Source organism: Olea europaea, unplaced genomic scaffold (genome assembly GCF_002742605.1).
Source record: "Olea europaea var. sylvestris unplaced genomic scaffold, O_europaea_v1 scaffold1093, whole genome shotgun sequence".
Taxonomy (NCBI): Eukaryota; Viridiplantae; Streptophyta; class Magnoliopsida; order Lamiales; family Oleaceae; genus Olea; species Olea europaea.
Window position 1 is genome coordinate 58,970 of NW_019228292.1, and position 19,728 is coordinate 78,697.

A 19,728-nucleotide genomic window follows, 5' to 3' on the forward strand; every position below is an offset into this window, starting at 1 on the left:
TTAATCCAGATACTATAGTAAGGGTCAAACCTATGAAATATAGTGTTGATGATCAAAAGAAATTTAAAAACCAGATAAAAGAATTGCTAGAAGCCAGATTGATTAGGTCAAGTAAAAGCCCACATAGCAGCCCAGCCTTTATGGTTAGAAAACGTAGTGAGATAAAAAGAGGAAAATCCAGAATGGTAATAAACTACAAAAAATTAAATGAAGTTACCAAGTTTGATGGATACTACTTGCCAAATAAGGATACCCTTATTAAACAAGTACAGAACAAAAAGATATTTTCAAAATTTGATTGTAAGTCAGGGTTTTGGCAAATCATGCTTACAGAAGAAAGTAAACCACTAACTGCATTTAGTACCCCCAATCCTTTAGGACAATACGAATGGAATGTAATGCCATTTGGGTTGAAAAATGCACCACAAATATTTCAGAGAAGAATGGATGAGGTAATCAAACCAATTACTCATTTTTGTATTGCATACGTAGATGATTTACTTATTCATTCAAATAATATTGATGAATATATTGAGTATCTTGAGAAATTCTGTTATATTATGAAAAAACATGGTATTACACTTTCTCAAAAGAAAGCCGAGATAGCTAAAATAGAAATAGAATTCTTAGGATTATTTATAAAAGAATGAGAATTGCAACTGCAATACCATATTGGAGAAAAGCTTCAAGAATTTTCTGAAGAAATCAAAGATAAAAAATAATTACAAAGCTTCCTCGGTATATTAAATTATGCTGAAAGATTCATTGAAAATTGTGTCAAATTGAAAAATTATTTTCTTCCAAAATTAAGAAAAAATATAATGTGGTCTTGGGAAGAGCAAGATTGTGAAAATATAAGAAAAGTAAAAGAAGAATTAAAGGTATTGCCTAAACTCATAATACCCCAAGAAGAAGATTTTTTTATCCTTGAAACTGATGCTTCAGATTACTACTCGGGAGCAGTATTAAAGGTTAAAAAGAATCATAAAGAATATAAATGTGAAAAAGATTGTTCTTGCCCTGAGATACTTGCGGTTATACATCAGGGACATTCAAAGAAGTTGAAACAAGATATGAGACGAATAGAAAAGAACTCATTGCTGTATAAAGAGGAGTTCAAAAATATGAAGATTATTTATTACCAAAGAAGTTCTTGATTAGAACTGATAATACTCAAGTTAAAGCATTTTTGAAAAATAATGTTGATCCATCTGTGACTAATACATACATAATTAGGATACAGATTTGGTTTTCATATTTCAAATTTGATATTGAATATATTAAAGGAAAAGCTAACTTTCTTCCTGATTATCTTAGCAGGGATGGAGCTAGAACAATTAAAAACGAAAGTCCAGATACTTGAGATAAAAGTTTCCTATTTGAAAACCCAAATTCAAAATATCCAAGATAGCCTTCGAGGCAAGAATTTAGCCCAAGAGGCAGAAATTACTTGTACCAAGACTAGTATCCCTTCGCAGAGACTTGTGAATACTAGCGCTCTCCCCGAGGATAAAGGGAAAGAAAAGAAGGTAATAGGAACCCCTCCACAGGAAATATTTAAACCTATTACTGGTAATAGAGATATTCAAGATATCAAAAGAGAAGGTAGCTCTTCACAGAGCCAAACTCAATCTAAACTTTCTATTGAAAGGATAGATCCCAAAGATATTGTCAAGATATGCCATGAAGCAAAAATGCTCAAAAAAGATAACCATAAAGAAGTAACACTCTTTATTGTTATTTTTAATATTTTATCAGATTGGTATCTGGAGATTGGAAAGTGGATGAAGACTCTCCACTATTCGAAATACAACAAGATAAACTTTTATCCAGGAGCACCAGCCAACTGGGTTCGAAATTGCTTTGAAATAGGAAATATACTTTGTATATATCCTAGTAAAGATCTCAAGGAGATAGCTCAGCTTCCAGCCAACATTAGGAAAGCTGTTAAAAGATATACTGAAGTTGTTAAAACAACAAATATATATATCAGATTCCATTCAGCAACAATGGAATGGGATCCTGTCCTTGAATATATGCATCCATCGTTCCATGTGATCAAAATGGGACTTACAAATCAACATTTTTTACCAGCCAATCAAAAGGTTGTTAAAAATGGATATCAAGATATTCTTAATATGATGCCTTATAGAAGAGCAAAAGGATATAAAGAGATATTTGAACATGTAACTCAGATTATTACTGAGAAAGAAAAAATATGGGTTTATCCATCTGAAGATCATATTATCTATTCCAATGCAAGAATGGATACGAAAGAAGAAGATATTTGTTATCTCGACCATTTATTATCAGCAATCATATCCAACCAAGTAAATGGATCAGAAGATATGGCTAAAGAATTATGCAAAATGCTTTGGAATTACAGTGATCACCATTGTGAATACTGTGTTGTTGAAGATATGAGTCAAGCATCCCTTAATGATGAAGAATTCCCTGCAGAATTCTTTGATTCAAAAATGGAGAAGTGATGATGACTAAAGTAGCCCTTTATCACTACTTTAATAAAAAAATTTATTAAAGAAAAACTGTGGCTACTAGAAGACGGAAGATAATGCAAGAAAAGTCTTTATAATTGTGACTACTTCCTACCAATGGTCACAAGTGGCAGACAAAGATAAAAAATAAGGCATCCAATTTCAAAATAAGAGGTCCACCCATCAAAAAGACAATGAAGAATTCGGTGGAGATAAGATGGTCCAGCTACCCAACAAAGAAAGGTGGAAAACACCTGTCCAAGATAAGATTCCAAAATCTCCTATAAAAGGAGGCATGAAGGAAGAAGGAAGACATCTCGAAATACCTTGAAATAACTTCTCTTAAACACATTTGAGAGAAATCTTTTGTAATCTGATTACACTACTTGTATTCACAAAAATATTAGATAGCTTGAAGATAGGAAAGTGTGTAATAAGGTAATCACTTATGGAGTTCTAAACTTCATAAGGTGAGTACCAAAGGTATGTAAATATAGTTTGTAAGCATGTACAATTTCAGTTCATGAATATTAAAGTAAAGTTTGTTATGTTCAACAAAGTTTACATAAAAGGATTTCGTTAAGTTTCTCATGATTTCTCGGCAGTACAGATAGAGATTTTAAAAGATTTTCGAAATTTTGATTTTGAATGGATGTTAGTCATGCCAAAGTACCCGTATTTGATGAATGGTTAGGGGAAAAAGGCAGTCTTCTAACAAAAATTTGTAGCACCTTGTGTGTGAGTTATCTTTTAAAATTTCGTTCCAAGTAGGAACTTGATTCTGAAAAGAGTTTGGATAGAGGTGAAAACAGAGACTCTGGATACTGTGAGATAGCGTCTGTGGAAATACGGCTAGTTCTCTAGAATGAGAAGTGCAACCTTAATTGAAAAGTCTTTTGCGGAAGCAGTTGTGGACCCAAATGATTTCAAAAAACATTTTAAATCTTTACTTGATTCAGAAGATTGATTAAGTACATGCAAAACATCTATAAGAGCATACTGGAGGGAGAGCCTGTTTATTTCCAATTGATTACTGTAAGTTATTTACTTATTTTTACATGCTTATGTTTTAATTATCTACATGAACAATTCACAAGCATCCACTTCAAATATTAATGATGATAATAATCTTATTTTAATTTTAGATGAAAAAGACGTTTCGTTCTTATTTAAACTAGATAAAAAATCTGATGATATATTTCCTGTTGGTAAAGAAAAAATAGAAGAAATATACAGAGATATAGATTATAATTGTAGAAATAATATAGAATTTGATCCTGTAGGAACTAGTAGAGAAATAAGAAAAGTAAAAGATATTATAACTAAACATACGGATATACAAGAAGAAATCTCAGAATGATTATTTAAAGGATACATAACCAAGAAAGATCAACCTATAATTTTTAAAGAACTATTAAAATATAAAGAATATCTAAAAGTGTTCAAAAGATTGAAAAATATAAATATAGGATCTAACTGATAAATTCTTAAAAATATAAGATAGATTTTACAAATAATTTCATTAAGGACAAAATAGTACTTTCAATATGAAAGAAGTGGAAAATAGGAAGAATTTTCCGGCCATTCTCAAACTATCCCCATGAACTTGTAGTTGCCGGAGCCTTTCGACTTTTGATCGTCCGGAGCTCTTTTGCCGTTGTCGGCGAACACCACGCTAGTAATATGGGAAGGGTTTGTAGATGATATGAAGTACCCCAATCGACCAGTTGTCTAGGGTGAGCAGTGTTTTCATCTCTATGTTGCAAAGTAAGTTTATTACGGTAAAAAACTAGGTGGATGGAATTTTTTTCCTTAAGATTGAGTTATGGTTTTGAAGAAATTTGGCTAAACTCGTCAAATTTGTAAATTCGATCATAAGTAATAGAGATTCGAAACTACGTAATGAAAATTTACTTCATTGTAAATTTCCCAAAACCGATGAATTAGTAGTGGAGATCTTAAACTGTGTAATCAATGGAATTGAAAATTTAGCTCACTCTAAATCTGATTCTAACTGATCAAGTTTGAAAATTCCATTGTAGGTACAGATTGAAACTCATCTAACATAGAATAATACAGTGGCATTGATAAATGCAATCTGTTTCTGAGAGTGTGTGAAAATCCAACTCCATAATATCACGTTTTATTCCAACAATGAGAATTGGAGATGAAATCTTAGCTTTGTTAGGTTTAACTGGAGTTTTCATTGCTAAACTTTATAGGATTTTGAACTGTGAACTTTCTGCGTTTCTCGGCTTATATATAGGCACCCACAATAACATAACTCCTGTTAGTATCTGAGGTTGATTTTTTATTATTTATTTTTCCTTGATCCATCCGTTTCATTATTTCTTGGAATGATTACAATGGAAGAAAGATTATATACTGGTACGAGGAATTAAGGTCTTGACTTCAAATGCCAAGACATTATCGCCCAAAGCACAGGTATTTATAGTTGAGTTTGACAGGGTTGATCTGGTTCTTGTAATATTAAGACCCTGAAAGTCCAAAAATTTTAGTCTTTATTGTTGGTTGATTGATTGAGTAGATCAGTGCTAAACTCTTGTATATACTTGCCTGGCAACTGTTGTATTCATACATGCTAAATAGTGAGATTGCGTGTTGAAGCTTTATGCTTGTAAGTACATACACTTCGTATATGATAAACTGATCCAACTCCTTAATTGATTTCTTCACATTACCCAAGATCATGATTTTTTACGTATCCAACTCCTTAATTGATTTCCATAAGAGCTCATTTTGATATAGGCTGTTTCATCATGCATGTGATTATCCTTTTTACCAAACTGCAGGGTAATTGCAGAGTTTGGAATGCAAAAAGGTTGTTAAACTACAATGCTGAAATGGATTTCTATGGGTTATCATTAATCAGACTTGGTAAAGTATATGCAATGGAGATAGAGATAGTAATAACGATAAAGATAGAAATGTAATCGATTCTTTCGTTTCTTTGGGCCACTGGCCATTTGCCGGGAGTTTTGAATTTAATATTGATATTTTAGCAAAGAGAAGTTAGATTTGATTTTAATATAGAGTACTAAAATTAGGTTTATTTTGATTAGATTAGATTCAATAATTCGATGAAGTTCTAGTTTATTAGTTTTTTTTTTTTTAGTTTAAATTAGTTGCTCTATATATAGAATGTTTATTCAAAGTAATAGGTACCCTTGAATAAGAGATAAATCGATTTTCTTCTTTGCCCTCAATCTTCTCTTCTTGGACTTTCTCTTCTTGTTCTTCAATTGCTTGTCGTCAAATTAATATGCTCCTACATCAACATGGTTTGGGAATTGGTTTTTGTCTTTTTTGATTTTTTGAGTGAGAAGGTGGTTCACCCACTTGAGATGTCGTGCACTCCATATCAACCATAGCATTCGAGGACATGATGATCCTAATCTTTAAGTTTAAGGACTATAATGGTGTTCATTTTAAACTTTCCTTGAACGTGTTATTCATTAGAAAATGAAAGTACTGGATCAGCAGCTATAAGTGCATCATGTAGAGTGAAAGAGGGTTCAAGACTAAAAACAATAAATTTGACATGTTACACATCAAAAGCAACTTTGATTGCTCAAAATTTATGGTCACACTTATTTTATAAAAACAATATTGATTCACGAATCCATCATCTGAATAGAGCTCATGATTTTGTGGAGAGTGTGATGAGTATCCTTATGTGCTTTCCTGTATAAAGAAACATCTGGTAAACGATATCTGAACTGACTTTTTTTGGAGCTTTCTGCGTTTAATTGCAGAATATATTAATAAAGTGGCCATGGGATTCCAAACTGAGTAAGATGTTCTTTTGCAGAGGCTTTTCTCTTCATTCTTCATTTCTCTGAAGCTGGATAATGAAATGTGACATCATTTTTTTGTGAAAATTCCCCCACATTCAGTTTCCAGTAATTTAGAAATTTATTCAATCTTGTAATTTTGATAAACTGCTAAAACTCTGAGATCTCGTGGAGTACTCCTTGATTAGTTTTGAGAAGAAAGAATTCTCTCTTTCCAATAGCTTAGTTGGCGTGTCATACTCAGCTATTCTTCCTGCTCAAAGATTAAGAAATTTTATCAAGAAATTTTATCCGTTAAAACCTCAAAAGGACAAAACGAGGCTGGTATTCAGACTAGAGCACTCAAATTTAGAAGCATAACTCTTCTTACCATCACTGAGGACCAGTACTAGATTGCTATCTATTACTGTGTGGATTCTGTGAGCTATTGTGACAACAGTTCGATCTTTAAATTCTTGAGTAATGATCTTCTGTATCACTCCATCAGTTGCAGAATCAACCGAAGCCGTTGCTTCATCTAGAACAAGAATGCTGCTTTTCTTTAATAAGGCTCTTCCAAGACAGAAAAGCTGCCTTTGGCCTGCACTCCAGTTCTCTCCATTTTCAACCACTGTTAAAATCATACCTTTTATTATTAATTTTGAAGGGATAAAATGAATTTACAGTGTTAGCAAAGACCGAAACTATTGACAGTAGTCAAAAATGAAAAACTGACCTGTAGCTTCCAGCTTTTCTGCCTTTTGACGTATAACATCTCCGAGTTGACATTTATCCAGAGCCTGAAAGAAGATACTTTAGTGGCAACCTTGTTCTGTGAAATAACTTGTATGGGTTTACTTTATTTGATGTTTCCTCATTTAGAGATAAAATTTGTAGTTATTTTGCTGATGTCTGAACACTGGAATTTTTTACCAGCTAACCGTAGCACAACCTCAATGTCGTTACTTGAAAAATAAAAGTCGAAATAAGATTTTTTTTCTTTCTTCCAATCCACACCAAAAACTAAATGCTCTTATCCCTCGCTTATCTTTTTTTTCCTCCTGGAGATTTCAGTGGGGGTTGGGAGCATCAAGACCATCATTTTTTATCTAGTTTATGTTCAAATTATATTCTCTGCCTGCCTGCAGAATCATTTATTCAAGTTCAGTTGATGACATCTCAAATATATTTTCCTTACCTCCCAAATTGCAGAGTCAGGATATTGCTCGAGTGGGTCGAGATTTCCTCTAACTGTTCCCTCAAACATTGCTGGATCCTGAGGAATGATGCTAAGCCTCGATCTCAAGTCATGAAGACCTATCTTGGATATATCAACATCGTCAATGACAATTCTTCCCTCTCTGGGTTCTACTGTTCGAAAGATAGCCTGTATGAGGGTCGACTTTCCGCTCCCCGTCCTTCCAACAACGCCAATTTTCTTCCCCCCAGGAAATGTGCAGGTAATACTTTTCAAAACAGATGGAAGATGTTCAACATAGCGAATCTACATGGAGAAGAATGTATTCAAATTAGCAAATTAAAAAATATTTCAGTATTTATTCTTCACCGGTAGGATTTGTATCACAATATGCACATTTAAAACCTTGTGAAGCATCTAGGTATGTGTAAATTTGAAACTGATTTTCAACATGGAATCACCTTAACTTCCAATTACCCAATACCAAATAATGCCCATAAACAGCTGTACTCATTTTGACAGTGATAACCTTTTCAAGACTCTCACCTGCAAATTTGTGAAACAAATTTTTCCAATATCTGGCCAGTTGGCCGGAGGCGTACAATCATCAATCATGAGAGGGGCTTCACTTGCAAGATTTGAGTACTGAAGAATTCTTTCAACTGATATCATTTTATTTTCTGCATTGCATATATTCCATATAACTGAAGCTTGCAGAACATTCAAATTTATTCCATAAGTGACTGCTAGACCTGCAATGCCTGTAAGATATATGGGTAATGAGTTTCATGTGCTGGTGTCCTCAACTATCAATTACTTAGTCTTTTTTCAGAAGACAAGTTAAAACATCAGATTTTAGTATTTTTCAGAAGACAAGATAAAACATCAGATAACTTAATTATACATGTCTATCGTTAGTGGTATTTACTTCCTGGTTTATTATAGACAAAGTATCTCATGGAATGAGAGTTTTTTACATCATATTTATTCTGGTTAACTGTTATAGTAATAATATATTCTTGTGAACCAGCAATCACAAAAATGTCTTTTCACTTACTAGGATTTATGATCCCTTCAGGAAGTGTCACTAGCAAAACCAGGGAGAACGCAAACACAAAATTGGCTAACTGATTCAGTCTGAAAGAAAGCCACTCCATTGCTGAGACATTATGAAACCATGGCCTTGAATGGTTGTCGATGAGGCAGAGATTCGCATTGGTGAAGCGTTCTTGTTGCTCAAAAGCACGAATTGTTGCTGTTCCTGCAAGTGATTCTGCAAAATGGTGGAGGATTGGAGCTCGTTGTATTCCAGCTAGACGTGCCAGTTCTCTTGCAGTTGGTATGTAATATTGCTGACAATGACCAATAAGTTATAGTCATTATCTAAAGTTCCATAACCATAAAAGATGACAATAGATACTTCCTATAAATTCAGTCAAGATTCTGTATAAGTAGGATAGGGCATCTATATTTTAATTACTTATGAAGTCCATAGTATAAATTGAAAGTTTCACTTCTCCAACAAATTTGATGCTCCTACTCACCTGATACCAGATGCAAATGGCCGTCACCGGAATGAAGATGACAAATACTTCCCATGCAACTTGTGACATGACTGCTATAGTCCCAAGAAGTTGGATTACTGAGAAAGCACACCAACCCAATTTGTTTGCCATCTCCAAATCTAGGACGCTTTGGTCTGTAGATGCCTGTCAAAAATTGGGGGTGGAGAATATCAAGAAAATTTGACCTCAAAAGTATTCAGAAAAAGAAAGTATATGGAAACTTCACCATATAGTTTTTGTTATCAAACAATAATTTCCAACTGATTTTGCACATTGAAGTCTTCATACTCACAGACATCATTTAGCATTTCAAGATTTCCATTTATGTGTTCTGTTATGTCGCTGTCCTTTAGAGATGCTTCTATGGAGTTGACTATGACTCTCAGAATAATGCTGAAGACTCATAGGCCCATTCATAGTGTGTTGAAGAATTAATTGCTTGAGGCAATACCCACTAGGTCTAAAATCACTAAGACTGAATTAATTTATCAAGTCGCCCAATGCCTTATGACGAGCTCTCCACTTGAAGTTTCTACCAACGTGGTATACACTGGACATTACAATCTCCCTTCCTTGTGAAGGCTATATCCTCATCATGGAATAACCACATTCCAGGACCTTCTCTGGTGAACTTCTGTTGGGATCCAAGGACACCAATACTTGGGAGTTGTGTATGATACCATTTGTAATGCCCTGAATCATTGGCTATACCTCCTATAGATTGAAATATCTACTTGGATCAATAGCTACCAGCCCATAATGGCTAAGCCAAGTTAATTTTTGAACATCCCACTTAACTCCACGTTCCTCTGATGTGGAATAATTGGGATGTCTCAGACAGATAGGACTAATGAGTTTTTTAGATGAGATCATGATTGAAGGAACTAGGAAGCTTAAAGAAGTCACTTATATATTGCACCTCTTTTTGGCAAGTTATATTGATAATTTCTTATGAATTGTTAGTTTTCCATGGGCAATAGTGTTGGTGATGTGAAAGAACAAACAAGATTTTACTTATTTTTCCTCCTATCTTTTCCCCACATTCTTCAATGAATAATTTAATATAACTATCACAAACCTTCATCTTTAAGAAGTTGCATATTCATACTTATTTATTCTAGGCATTTATCTCATTAATGTGATTATTGTATTTTATTCTTAGATTACAGGTATAGTTCTTTCTCGCATGATATTGTGTTAGCTGACCTTCGTTAATCACAACCAGAATAACATTCCATTTACATCAAACAGAAGCTTACATACCCGATTTAAGATTCTTCCTGCTGGGGTGGAGTCAAAGAACGCCATCGGAGCACGGAGAACACTGTGCAGCATATTGCTGAAGAGCTTTTCTGATGTCAACAACCCAGTAATAGCCACTAAAGAGGCTCGGATCAACACACAAAATGAACTTCCGACAGCAAGAAGTGTATATACAAGTAATATGAAATGCATCCCAAGTTTGGGCTCAACTGCGCCAGTCGGACAAGCCCATGCCATCCAGTAGTTGCTGGCTATTTGTAACACTTGAAATGATGATTGTGCGAGAAGAATAATTGGAACTAAGACACCACCTTTCACGGTGGTCAAGTAAGACAAGTAAACTTCTTTTCCAATGCTTCCTTTCTCTCTTTCTTCATCCTGCACCAGCCTTCCTTTTTCTTTCATCTCAACACATAAGTTATGCTCTGAGTCTTGCTTAGTACGTGGAAATTCTTCATTTATAGTATTGTCTGTATCTGTTTCATTTTCAATTGCTGCATATTCAGATGTTCTACTTGAGCTTTCAACTGTCAAGACTGATTCTAGAGCTTGGCAATGAGCTCCAACTAGAACTTCAAATCCAATATTTTGTTTCAAAAGTTCTTCAAATGTACCAGCTTGTGAAATTCTTCCATTTTGCATCACCTGTTTGCAACATTTATGTGAAACCTTTAACTAGAAATTGCAATCATGTGTGTTGAAGTCTTGTTCTATTCTAGGAATAAAGATCGAGCAAAAGCTTATTTTCTTTATCTTTTACAATACCATCAGCAATTTTTTGTATAATTAATTATAATATGCCAAGATATGCAAACATATGTAAGGGTCCAGAATAAGATCATACTTGGGGTGAGAATGCAACTAAATTTCATGCTTGATTTGACTGGACAATTAATTTAACTGTTTCTTAATACTCAGTACTTACCATAATGAGGTCTGCTGCAGGAAGAAATTCAACTTGGTGTGTAACATAAAGTATTGTTTTGTCCTTGAGAATTCCCATCAAGCAGTCCTGTGGATTATGGATTATCAATTTCATCAGTGTCGCTTTATTTCAAGAGAGAGTGCTAAGGCACCTAGACAATCAATCTCTAGACACAGTCTATAGAATTATTAACCTGAAAGAGTTGGGTGCCAGTATGAGCATCCACAGCGCTGAAAGGGTCATCAAGTAGGTATATATCGGCATCCTGGTACACGGCACGGGCAATTTGTATTCTTTGCTTCTGGCCTCCACTCATATTTATTCCTCTTTCTCCTATTTCGGTTAAGTCCCCTGCAGCGAATAGCTCAAAATCCTTCGTCAAAGCACAGGCTTCAACTGTTTTATCATACTTGGCACTGTCATATGGCTTTCCAAAGAGTATATTCTCTCTGATATTTCCTGTCAGTATCCATGGGGACTGTGGAACATAGGCCTTGGATCCACTAATCCTCACAATCCCAGACAGTCTCTGCATCTCTCCGAGTATGCATGAGAGTAAACTGGATTTCCCAGATCCAACAGGACCACATATCGCCACCTTCATTCCCCTTTTAACTACAAGACGTATCTCATCCAGTGTCGGACTTCTTGATTCCATGTCCCAGCTGAATTTACCACCATCAATCTCAATCTCAAATTCTGTCTGATCTCTAGGAACAAATTTAACTGCATCTGAATTGATCTCATCTTCCTGGAGATAAGAAGAAATTCTATCAGCCGAAACTCTCGCTTGTGCAATTGTATTGAGTAAGTCTGGTAGATTGAATATAGGATCTTGAAGCATCCGGAATGTAGCCAATGCTGATAAGACTCTCCCAGCAGTGAGAGGAATCCCAATCAAAACACACCCACCAAAAGTAATCACGGAAATAAAAGTTGGTGAGCCCCAGAAGATGAATGTTGTTAATGCTTGTAATCTAAGTGATTTCCATAACCAATTATGCTCTGTTCTCCTCAGGTTTTCTAGATTTTTGAGGTAATGAGTATCCCATGCTTGAAGTTTGAGTGTCTTCATGTTTCGAAGAACTTCTGACGTGGTTTTCATTCTGTCATCCTTGGCTTCCATAATTTTCGTCTGAAATCTTTTCTGAATCCTTGTCAATGGTATGTTTACAGCCATTACTGTTAAAGTTGCAGCTAATGCAATTAGAGCTCCCATTCCTAGATTAACATGTAAAACATAGATTGCTAGGGAGATTTGTACTGGCAACATCCAAATTATATTCAAATACCATATGAAGTCCGTGATTCTTTGGACATCCACGCTCATATAGTTGATGATCTCTCCAGTGTTGCAGCTCTGGCGTGATTGGCTTGACAAGATCAGGCCCTTTTTATAGATGTGAGATATCAAAGCGGCTCGCAGTCTAAGTCCCAGCTGGCGTGCTCCGAAAATCCACTGCCTCTGTGCAGTTGTCTCGATTAGTTTTGCCCCAAGGAAGCCTAGTGCTAGAAGGTAGCCAAAACCCAGGCTCCTGAATTTCTTTTCAGTTAGGAAATCTACAAAGTAATTAATTAGATATGGTCCTACATATGATGTTCCTGCACTTGTAACTGCAAAAAGTGCATTGATGGCTGCCTTTTTTCTCGCAAATATGTAAATAGCCCGATAGACAGATGATATTGTTGTCCCATCTTTTTCTTTTGTGTGCTTGAGGCACTCATCGAAGTACTGGGATAGGACACTTGCAGAGTCCTTGATATCAATATCTGGGACTTCATCCTGGTCAAGAGGCTTCTTAATCCCAGTCTCAAACAGTGAATTAAGCCAAGAAAATGTAACAAGTTGCACCAGCGTAGCTTTCCCATAAGGACAGTCTCTTTTTACTTCTGAATGCTTTTCAGTTTTCCCATTTAGAAGGGGTTCTGTGGTGCTGTTTGAGATCATCGGAGCTATGCCTGTGCTCCCGCTGATTGATACACCTAGTAGACAGGTAGAAGCAATAAAACTGACTATATCAGCATATTCTTGTACCCTCAGGTTGTCATGGTTCGTTATTGTGTAATGTACATCAATCATGGCACGAACCAGAGACAACAAGAAGCTGGATGTCCACCAGATTCTCAAGATCCATGGGAACTTGTTATATTTTCTATTAAAAACCCTGCACAGTGCAATCAATGTGATTGCCCATGATATTATTTGCATAGTTCTGGATAAAAGAACTGGAACCCTGGATTCGCACTGAGCACCACTTCTACTTTCCAAAATCAGCAACATCAACAGCATCACACAATGAGTACACAGCACCACAATAGAACAGATTACGCTGAGTTTGTAAGAGAGGCCTAATTTCAGACGTGTGGGATATTTTTCTACATTCTTCACCTTGTTTCGGCCTCTGCAACGTGATTCCACGCTGTTTCTTATGAAGTGGAGCAACACGATGCCCAGGAATCCAACTTGTAGAACTATGCTGGCATATTCCCAGTGGCAGGAGGAGATTATTTCTGGCCATGGAACCCGAAATTGTGGGAACCTCAAATCTGTCAAATATTGTAAAACAAAATGAGATAAGCAGATGCAAGCATTTTACTTCATGCTGTCAGTTTTGAAAATAAAATAACCTATTTCTGATTTTTATTATTATTATTATTTTTAAATTTTCTTGCCATATCATATGAATTGCACTATCAGGGTCCGAACCATTTGAAAGGAGACAATAACTAAAATGGCATTTACAAGTGCAACTAAGGTGACAATTTATCGTGCTGGCAAGAATTAAAATGCGTTCACTATGCAGAAGACAACCTAATAATGTCCTGTATTTAATCCTATGTAAGGATGATAATGCCAGAGGAAAAGCAGAAATCTGAATCTGGTTGCAACCATCAGGCAGAGATGTTCGACAAGTTTCCTAGGAAATGCTATTCACTTGTGTCCTGTAACACTGGTGATGATGGGAATTCTCCAGGTTCTCTAATATCTGATATCCAACTGTGTAAAATTGTTCTTAGACTTGAAACCTGCTAGAACTTAGATTCTGGTGTGACTAAATACTTTTGATGCTTAGTGGTGAAAATTCACTTTTGTACTTTTTTGGGATATTCACATAAGTCCTTTATTTCATTGACAGGTACATGCACTAGTTTATTTCTCATTCAATATGATTTTGATATGTTTGCCATTAACAAGTGCTTTGTTGCTCAAATTTTCTGAATCTATTGTAATATCTTGTATGATAACTAACCTAAATGGTATTCCTGAGTAGGGACTGCAGATTTCCAAATGTTTGCAAAGTTCAATGAATTGCCCCCGTTTGGCCCCCATTTCGTGATGATGAAAATATGTGGAATAGTGTTTTTTTTTTTTTAAAATGAGTGGTTAAAAAAGATGGAAAAATTTTCGATTTACGTGTAATATTATTTTATGAAAGATTATGTGGTTGAAAATAAGAGAGAAAAAAATAGAATGTAATGCAATGGAATTTAATGGGGGCCAAACGAGGACAATATAAAGTTTTGTAGTCTGCCAATATCTGTTTATCATTTAAAATATAACATACACAAACTAAAGCACTCAAAAGTAATGTAACAGAAAATAAAAATTAATATAATATTATGGACTCATCTATGTGTATATATTGTTCTCAAAACAATTTTTTGTTGGTCAAATAATACATGTCTTCCCTCTTAAATGCTTGACCAGATTGTAACATTATCTATACAGATCAACCAAGTCATACGTCAAGGAGAAAATTTCTTCATCAAGCATATTTGGGAAGCAGGGTGTCAGTCTGATATGTCTACATTGCCCATAGAATAAAAAAGGCAAGTAATTTTGGACACTAACCTAACACAAGTCTTTAGTCTTTGTCTTTTTCTCTTTCGGAGCCAGCACATTGTTATACTTTGTTGAAATTATTTTTTGATTGTTCTCAGATTCTGTCTTATTTGTTAGCCTCTTTAGGAATATTTTATATTAAAAGAACCTATCAATTCTCAATTTTGCCAATTTATTATTTTTATATCGAGAGCCTGCAGATCCTTTACAATCACTTTTTGAAGAGTAACAGATTGGTAAATTTTCATGGGAATAACTTTGGCTGAACATGTTCCATGTGAAAAGGAATACTGGGGCAAATGCATTTTCATGTACTGATGCTTTCTAAAAATGCACAATTAGTACAGTAAATCCCAGAAGTGAGACCCAGCTGTGCCCTTCCCCCCCGCCCCAAAGAGAAGGAGAATTTTTGTTCTTGGAACTTGGATTTAGCAGGTAGATCTAAATCCAATAAATGACTTCCCTTTCAGGATCAAAAACTTCAGCACCATATTTTTCTATCCTGCACATGTACACGGATGAGCTTTGACAGGAATTGGCTATAATATTAAAACCAAAAGATCTAACCAGCTATGTTGCGCGGACATTTCAATTGGATCAGCGTGTTCATGTTTGACATGTGTCGGATCCTGATACTTCTCTAACGCTCATGACCATTTTTCTTTCTTTATTGGAAGTATTATGTATTTTAATTCAAACTCATTATCAAGCCCTTGTTTGAACTCCCTTCTTAGCCAAGAATGCATTTTGAAATAGTAGATTGATAGAAATTGTGTGATTAAAAAATAAGGAAAATTTTTGAATATGAATATAATATTATATTATTGAAGAATGTATAATTGAAAAGAAAATAATGCATTTTGAAATAGTAGATTGATAGAAATTATGTGGTTAAAAAATAAGGAAATATTTTGAATATGAATATAATATTATGTTATTGAAGAATGTATAATTGAGAAGAAGAGAGACAAATTTATTATGAAAATAATGGAAATCAAACAACGGTTAAATAACAAATAAGTAATTATATTTAAAAGATTTCAACAAAAAAATTAATAACAAGTATAAAATTAAATTTATATTATATAAATTAAGAATTTTAAAAAATTTAATCAATGTGATGTGTGGGTACTTTATGAATGCCGACATGTATCCCGTCGGTGCATCATAGCTAACCAGCTTTTTCCATTAAAATAAAAATCTAAATGCAATTTCATGCATCAATCTCAACCCTTTTCTTCATTTTCTTTCTTTTACATTTTTCGAAACAAGGATGAATAATCTACATCTTAATCACAACCTTCTTAGCATCCTGTATCCAAAGGGACAAATTGAAACAGTTTTCAAACGGCAAAACCAATGTTTTGTTGTAATAAAAAATGGGAAGAAAGATATAAGTAAAATATGACTCTAACCACAGAATGAACATCATATCAGTATTCAACAATTACCTTGAAATTGGAATCTCATAAACTTTATAGTTTTTCCATTGTCTTTTCCCCTTTGAATTCACTTGTAGACGTGCATGTTGATTGTGAAAAAATTATTTAGAAAGAAGTTAGAGCTTACTTGAACCACTGTTGGACCTCAGCATTTCTTCCAGCACCATTTTCTCTCACTCTGAATCTGGAACAAGTACTTGTATCAGTGTGAAGAATTTGTGTTTGAGATTTAGGGTCTTTTATAGAGTTTATGTGTAGTGAAGCAAATCTAAAGGATATTCTAATATGCTACAGACATGTTACTTTTTCAGTTTTTGAATATATGTGATGGGGAGAGTGGAATGGGAGATCCAGAAACCACACACATATATGACTGACCAGAAAGAATTATGTAAGCTTATATCTTCTTGTAATTTCATTTGGCTATTAGTATAAAGAAAAGAAAAGAAAAAAACACTAACAACAAGTTTGGGAGTGATTTTTTGGTTCAAATAATTAATTTTTTGACCGTTATTTCATTATTTTAGACGTCATATTTGACTTCTTCTCTCACAGGTTAGCCTACTTTTCTCCTAACGATCAAAAAATCAATTATTAAAATCACTCCCAAATAGATTCTAACTAATTTCCTAGTTTAACATGATGGCCAGCTAGATAGTAGCAAACAAAGGCTCATATTTCAATTATGCTCTAAAATATTAAATCAGATAAATTATTCAACGTGTTTGATATGCTTTGTTCAGTAGAATAAGTACATCTCTGCTACATAAAAGACACGTATTATATTAAATTCAGATTATATGGTGATTCGTAGGACTATTACCCAATATTTATTTATTTATTATTATTATTTTTTTATATTCAGATATCCCAACTTACACTAAACTAAATCTTGGACCCCCAAGTTCTTTGCCCCTAGAACCTTGGAGGGGGTAAATTACAGGTTATGCCTCAATTGGATCACTGGTTCCCCCCACCGCCTGTACACTTCTGCGCACAAGAGATCCTCCTCCAAAGTGATTGCTTCATACCAAATAAATCTGACCGCAGGTTCCCACCAAGATTCGAACCTCCACCCCAAGATTCGAACCTCGACCCTGCTGCTGGAAGCAAGACAAATGTTGATTGATCCACCAGTTGAACTGTGCCCCAAGGGGCGACTATTACCCAATTTTAAATGACACGAGGGAGAGATGGCATAAAGTATTCAATGTGGCTTTAGAGCCTAATTCATCCACTAGTGAATGTTTTTTCTGGACTATTGGGAAATAGAGTAGTAAAGGCTGGAGCCTGGAGGTGGAAATGTCTTGGCAGTATTAAAGTGGGGGCATTGAATTATTGATATATTCCCGCATTGATGGTGAAAGGCATAGATAATATTAAATCAATTGCTGTTGTATATACTACATGCAAATCAATTTTGCTTCTGTTTTGTTGCTTACTGGAGTCCACTATCAGTTTATGTGAGAGTAAGGTTCATAATCACATCTTTTAGTAAATAAATAATAAAGGTATTCATCATTCGCTTGATAATGAATGATAGTCTAGTAATATTCATAAATAAAAGAATACTGCTATTTGTTAGTCTACCACGGTAATGGACCAGTGCCGCGTAAACTAGTGATGATGTATAGTATTACTCATGTAAATATATTAACCTCATCGAATTTGTAAGTAAATTCTAGATAGTGTGGATATTTCCTGAAGAATGATGGAGGGTAGAGTAACTAAAACTTTTGGTGAGAGATCTTGCCCTATCTGGCATTGTTAGTTGTGAGGAAGAGTTATTATTTCAACAATGTCAGCTATATCTTATGTATTGAAATGATCAGAAAACAATCTCCTCAATCCTGAAAGAGAAATGTTACAAACAACCGTCTATGTGGTAATGGGATGACTACATTCTCCCGTAAAATTGGGACGTATTTTATAATTTATGTGATGCAATAAAATAGTATAATTAGAAGATAATCATAAATGTCTCATGCTCATGAAAACTATATTCTTGATAAAATGTGGTGTTTGTTGCTTAAAATTTATAATATTATTATCTTTTCTTTGAAAGAGTACTGGGTAAGGGTTCAAATGTGATTGATTTTTGGAGGATAACATTCCTCTTCCTGAATTTTCATTCCACCTTATATTGGATGTAAATGCTATAGTCGACAAGAGGTATGCCACACTTGCATGTGTATTTTATTCACAATTAAGTTAGGTACAGACTTTGATGTTTTATTGCATAGGAAAAGGTCTTGTCCAAATTGACATTTATCACGCATTAATTAAATGAGGTGATTTGTACTGACTTTTCGAATTTCATATATGCATTTTTGAAATTTGAAAATAACATTTTGGGCCTGTTTGGGCTCGATTTTTTTACCCAAAAAATTGATTTTTTGACCGTTATTTCACTATTTCAGCCGTCATATTTGAATTCTTCTCTCACAGGTAGATTCCACTTTTCTTCTAACAATCAAAAAATCAATTCTCAAAATCACTCCCAAACAGGCTCTATATCTACGTACTAAATATCTAGTAGTCCTTCTAAAGTAATTGTTTTGCTCATTGCGCTCTTACTTCTTCATCTCATATAGAGGCGACCCGACTTTTTGCATATTAAAAACAAGAGAAATATTAGCAACACATGTTTTTTTCCAAAGAAAATGTATTGATAATATTAGATTATCAAAAGTGGGCTTTTAAAGTTCTTATTAAGGATGATGAGGGTCATATGAAACTCTAATAAATAATATGGGCCCATCATCAGCTAAAAAATATTAACTTTTGGGTCCCTGCAATCTTCTATAAATTAATTAAAAATCTAATCTTCAAGTCCTCAATTTGACCAGCGAAGAAAAAGTAATATTAATGTACAATAAACATCGGATATTATCATTAAAGTATCAAGTTTTTGCACGGACTGTTTTCTCCCTCATGTCCCTTTCAATCAGTGCCGTTGATCAGGCCCGCCCGATGTTGATGATAGACAACATTCTATGGTATATATTTATGTTGGTCCGATTTTATCATCTAATTTCCTCAATTTTGGGGTACAAGTATAAAGCTTTTGTTTGGCTTTGCAAAACCTAACAATGTGTAATCCAAGTTTCCCTTTTCATTAATTCCATGTGTACAAAAGTAGCTTTCACAGAATGCTTACAGAGTTCTCACATAGCCATTCCCATGTGAATATTTTAAAAAA

At 34.4% G+C, this 19,728-nt stretch overlaps 1 protein-coding gene and 3 long non-coding RNA genes across 6 annotated transcripts; 3 read left to right on the forward strand and 1 right to left on the reverse strand.

The window, feature by feature from the left end:
- The first annotated feature begins 4,071 nt into the window (after positions 1-4,071).
- LOC111373237 lies at positions 4,072-8,694 on the forward strand. Of its 2 annotated transcripts, XR_002698923.1 has the most exons (4): positions 4,072-4,231; positions 5,309-5,393; positions 7,502-7,749; positions 8,566-8,694. It is a non-coding gene; the product is annotated as an uncharacterized LOC111373237 (long non-coding RNA). The 2 variants fall into 2 exon arrangements; XR_002698922.1 differs by lacking the exon at positions 5,309-5,393.
- Positions 5,993-16,867, reverse strand: LOC111373236 (putative ABC transporter C family member 15). 2 transcript variants are annotated; one of them, XM_022995743.1, is made up of 11 exons: positions 16,536-16,649; positions 11,434-13,787; positions 11,241-11,327; positions 10,316-10,960; positions 9,032-9,196; positions 8,545-8,839; positions 8,034-8,248; positions 7,488-7,793; positions 7,026-7,089; positions 6,681-6,920; positions 5,993-6,563 (listed from the first exon to the last, which is right to left on the reverse strand). In XM_022995743.1, exons 1-11 carry the CDS (start codon positions 16,552-16,554, stop codon positions 6,436-6,438), a joined length of 4,518 nt encoding a protein of 1,505 aa, XP_022851511.1. In that variant the 5' UTR covers positions 16,555-16,649; the 3' UTR covers positions 5,993-6,435. The 2 variants fall into 2 exon arrangements, with proteins under 2 accessions (XP_022851511.1, XP_022851510.1); XM_022995742.1 differs by lacking the exon at positions 16,536-16,649 and adding an exon at positions 16,654-16,867 and having other exon boundaries at positions 6,016-6,563.
- On the forward strand, positions 8,711-15,810 carry LOC111373238. Its single transcript, XR_002698924.1, has 3 exons — positions 8,711-8,826; positions 10,304-10,651; positions 14,971-15,810. It is a non-coding gene; the product is annotated as an uncharacterized LOC111373238 (long non-coding RNA).
- Positions 16,839-18,011, forward strand: LOC111373239. Its single transcript, XR_002698925.1, has 2 exons — positions 16,839-16,917; positions 17,432-18,011. It is a non-coding gene; the product is annotated as an uncharacterized LOC111373239 (long non-coding RNA).
- The last annotated feature ends 1,717 nt before the right edge of the window (positions 18,012-19,728 follow it).

Coding starts and splice junctions, on each gene's coding strand:
- LOC111373236 (XM_022995742.1), bottom strand. CDS start 16,693: ATGGTGCTGGAAGAAATGCTGAGGTCCAACAGTGGTTCAA. Junction 11,328..11,433: donor CTGGCACCCAACTCTTTCAG/GTTAATAATTCT, acceptor CATAATCCACAG/GACTGCTTGATGGGAATTCT. Junction 10,961..11,240: donor CTGCAGCAGACCTCATTATG/GTAAGTACTGAG, acceptor TGTTGCAAACAG/GTGATGCAAAATGGAAGAAT.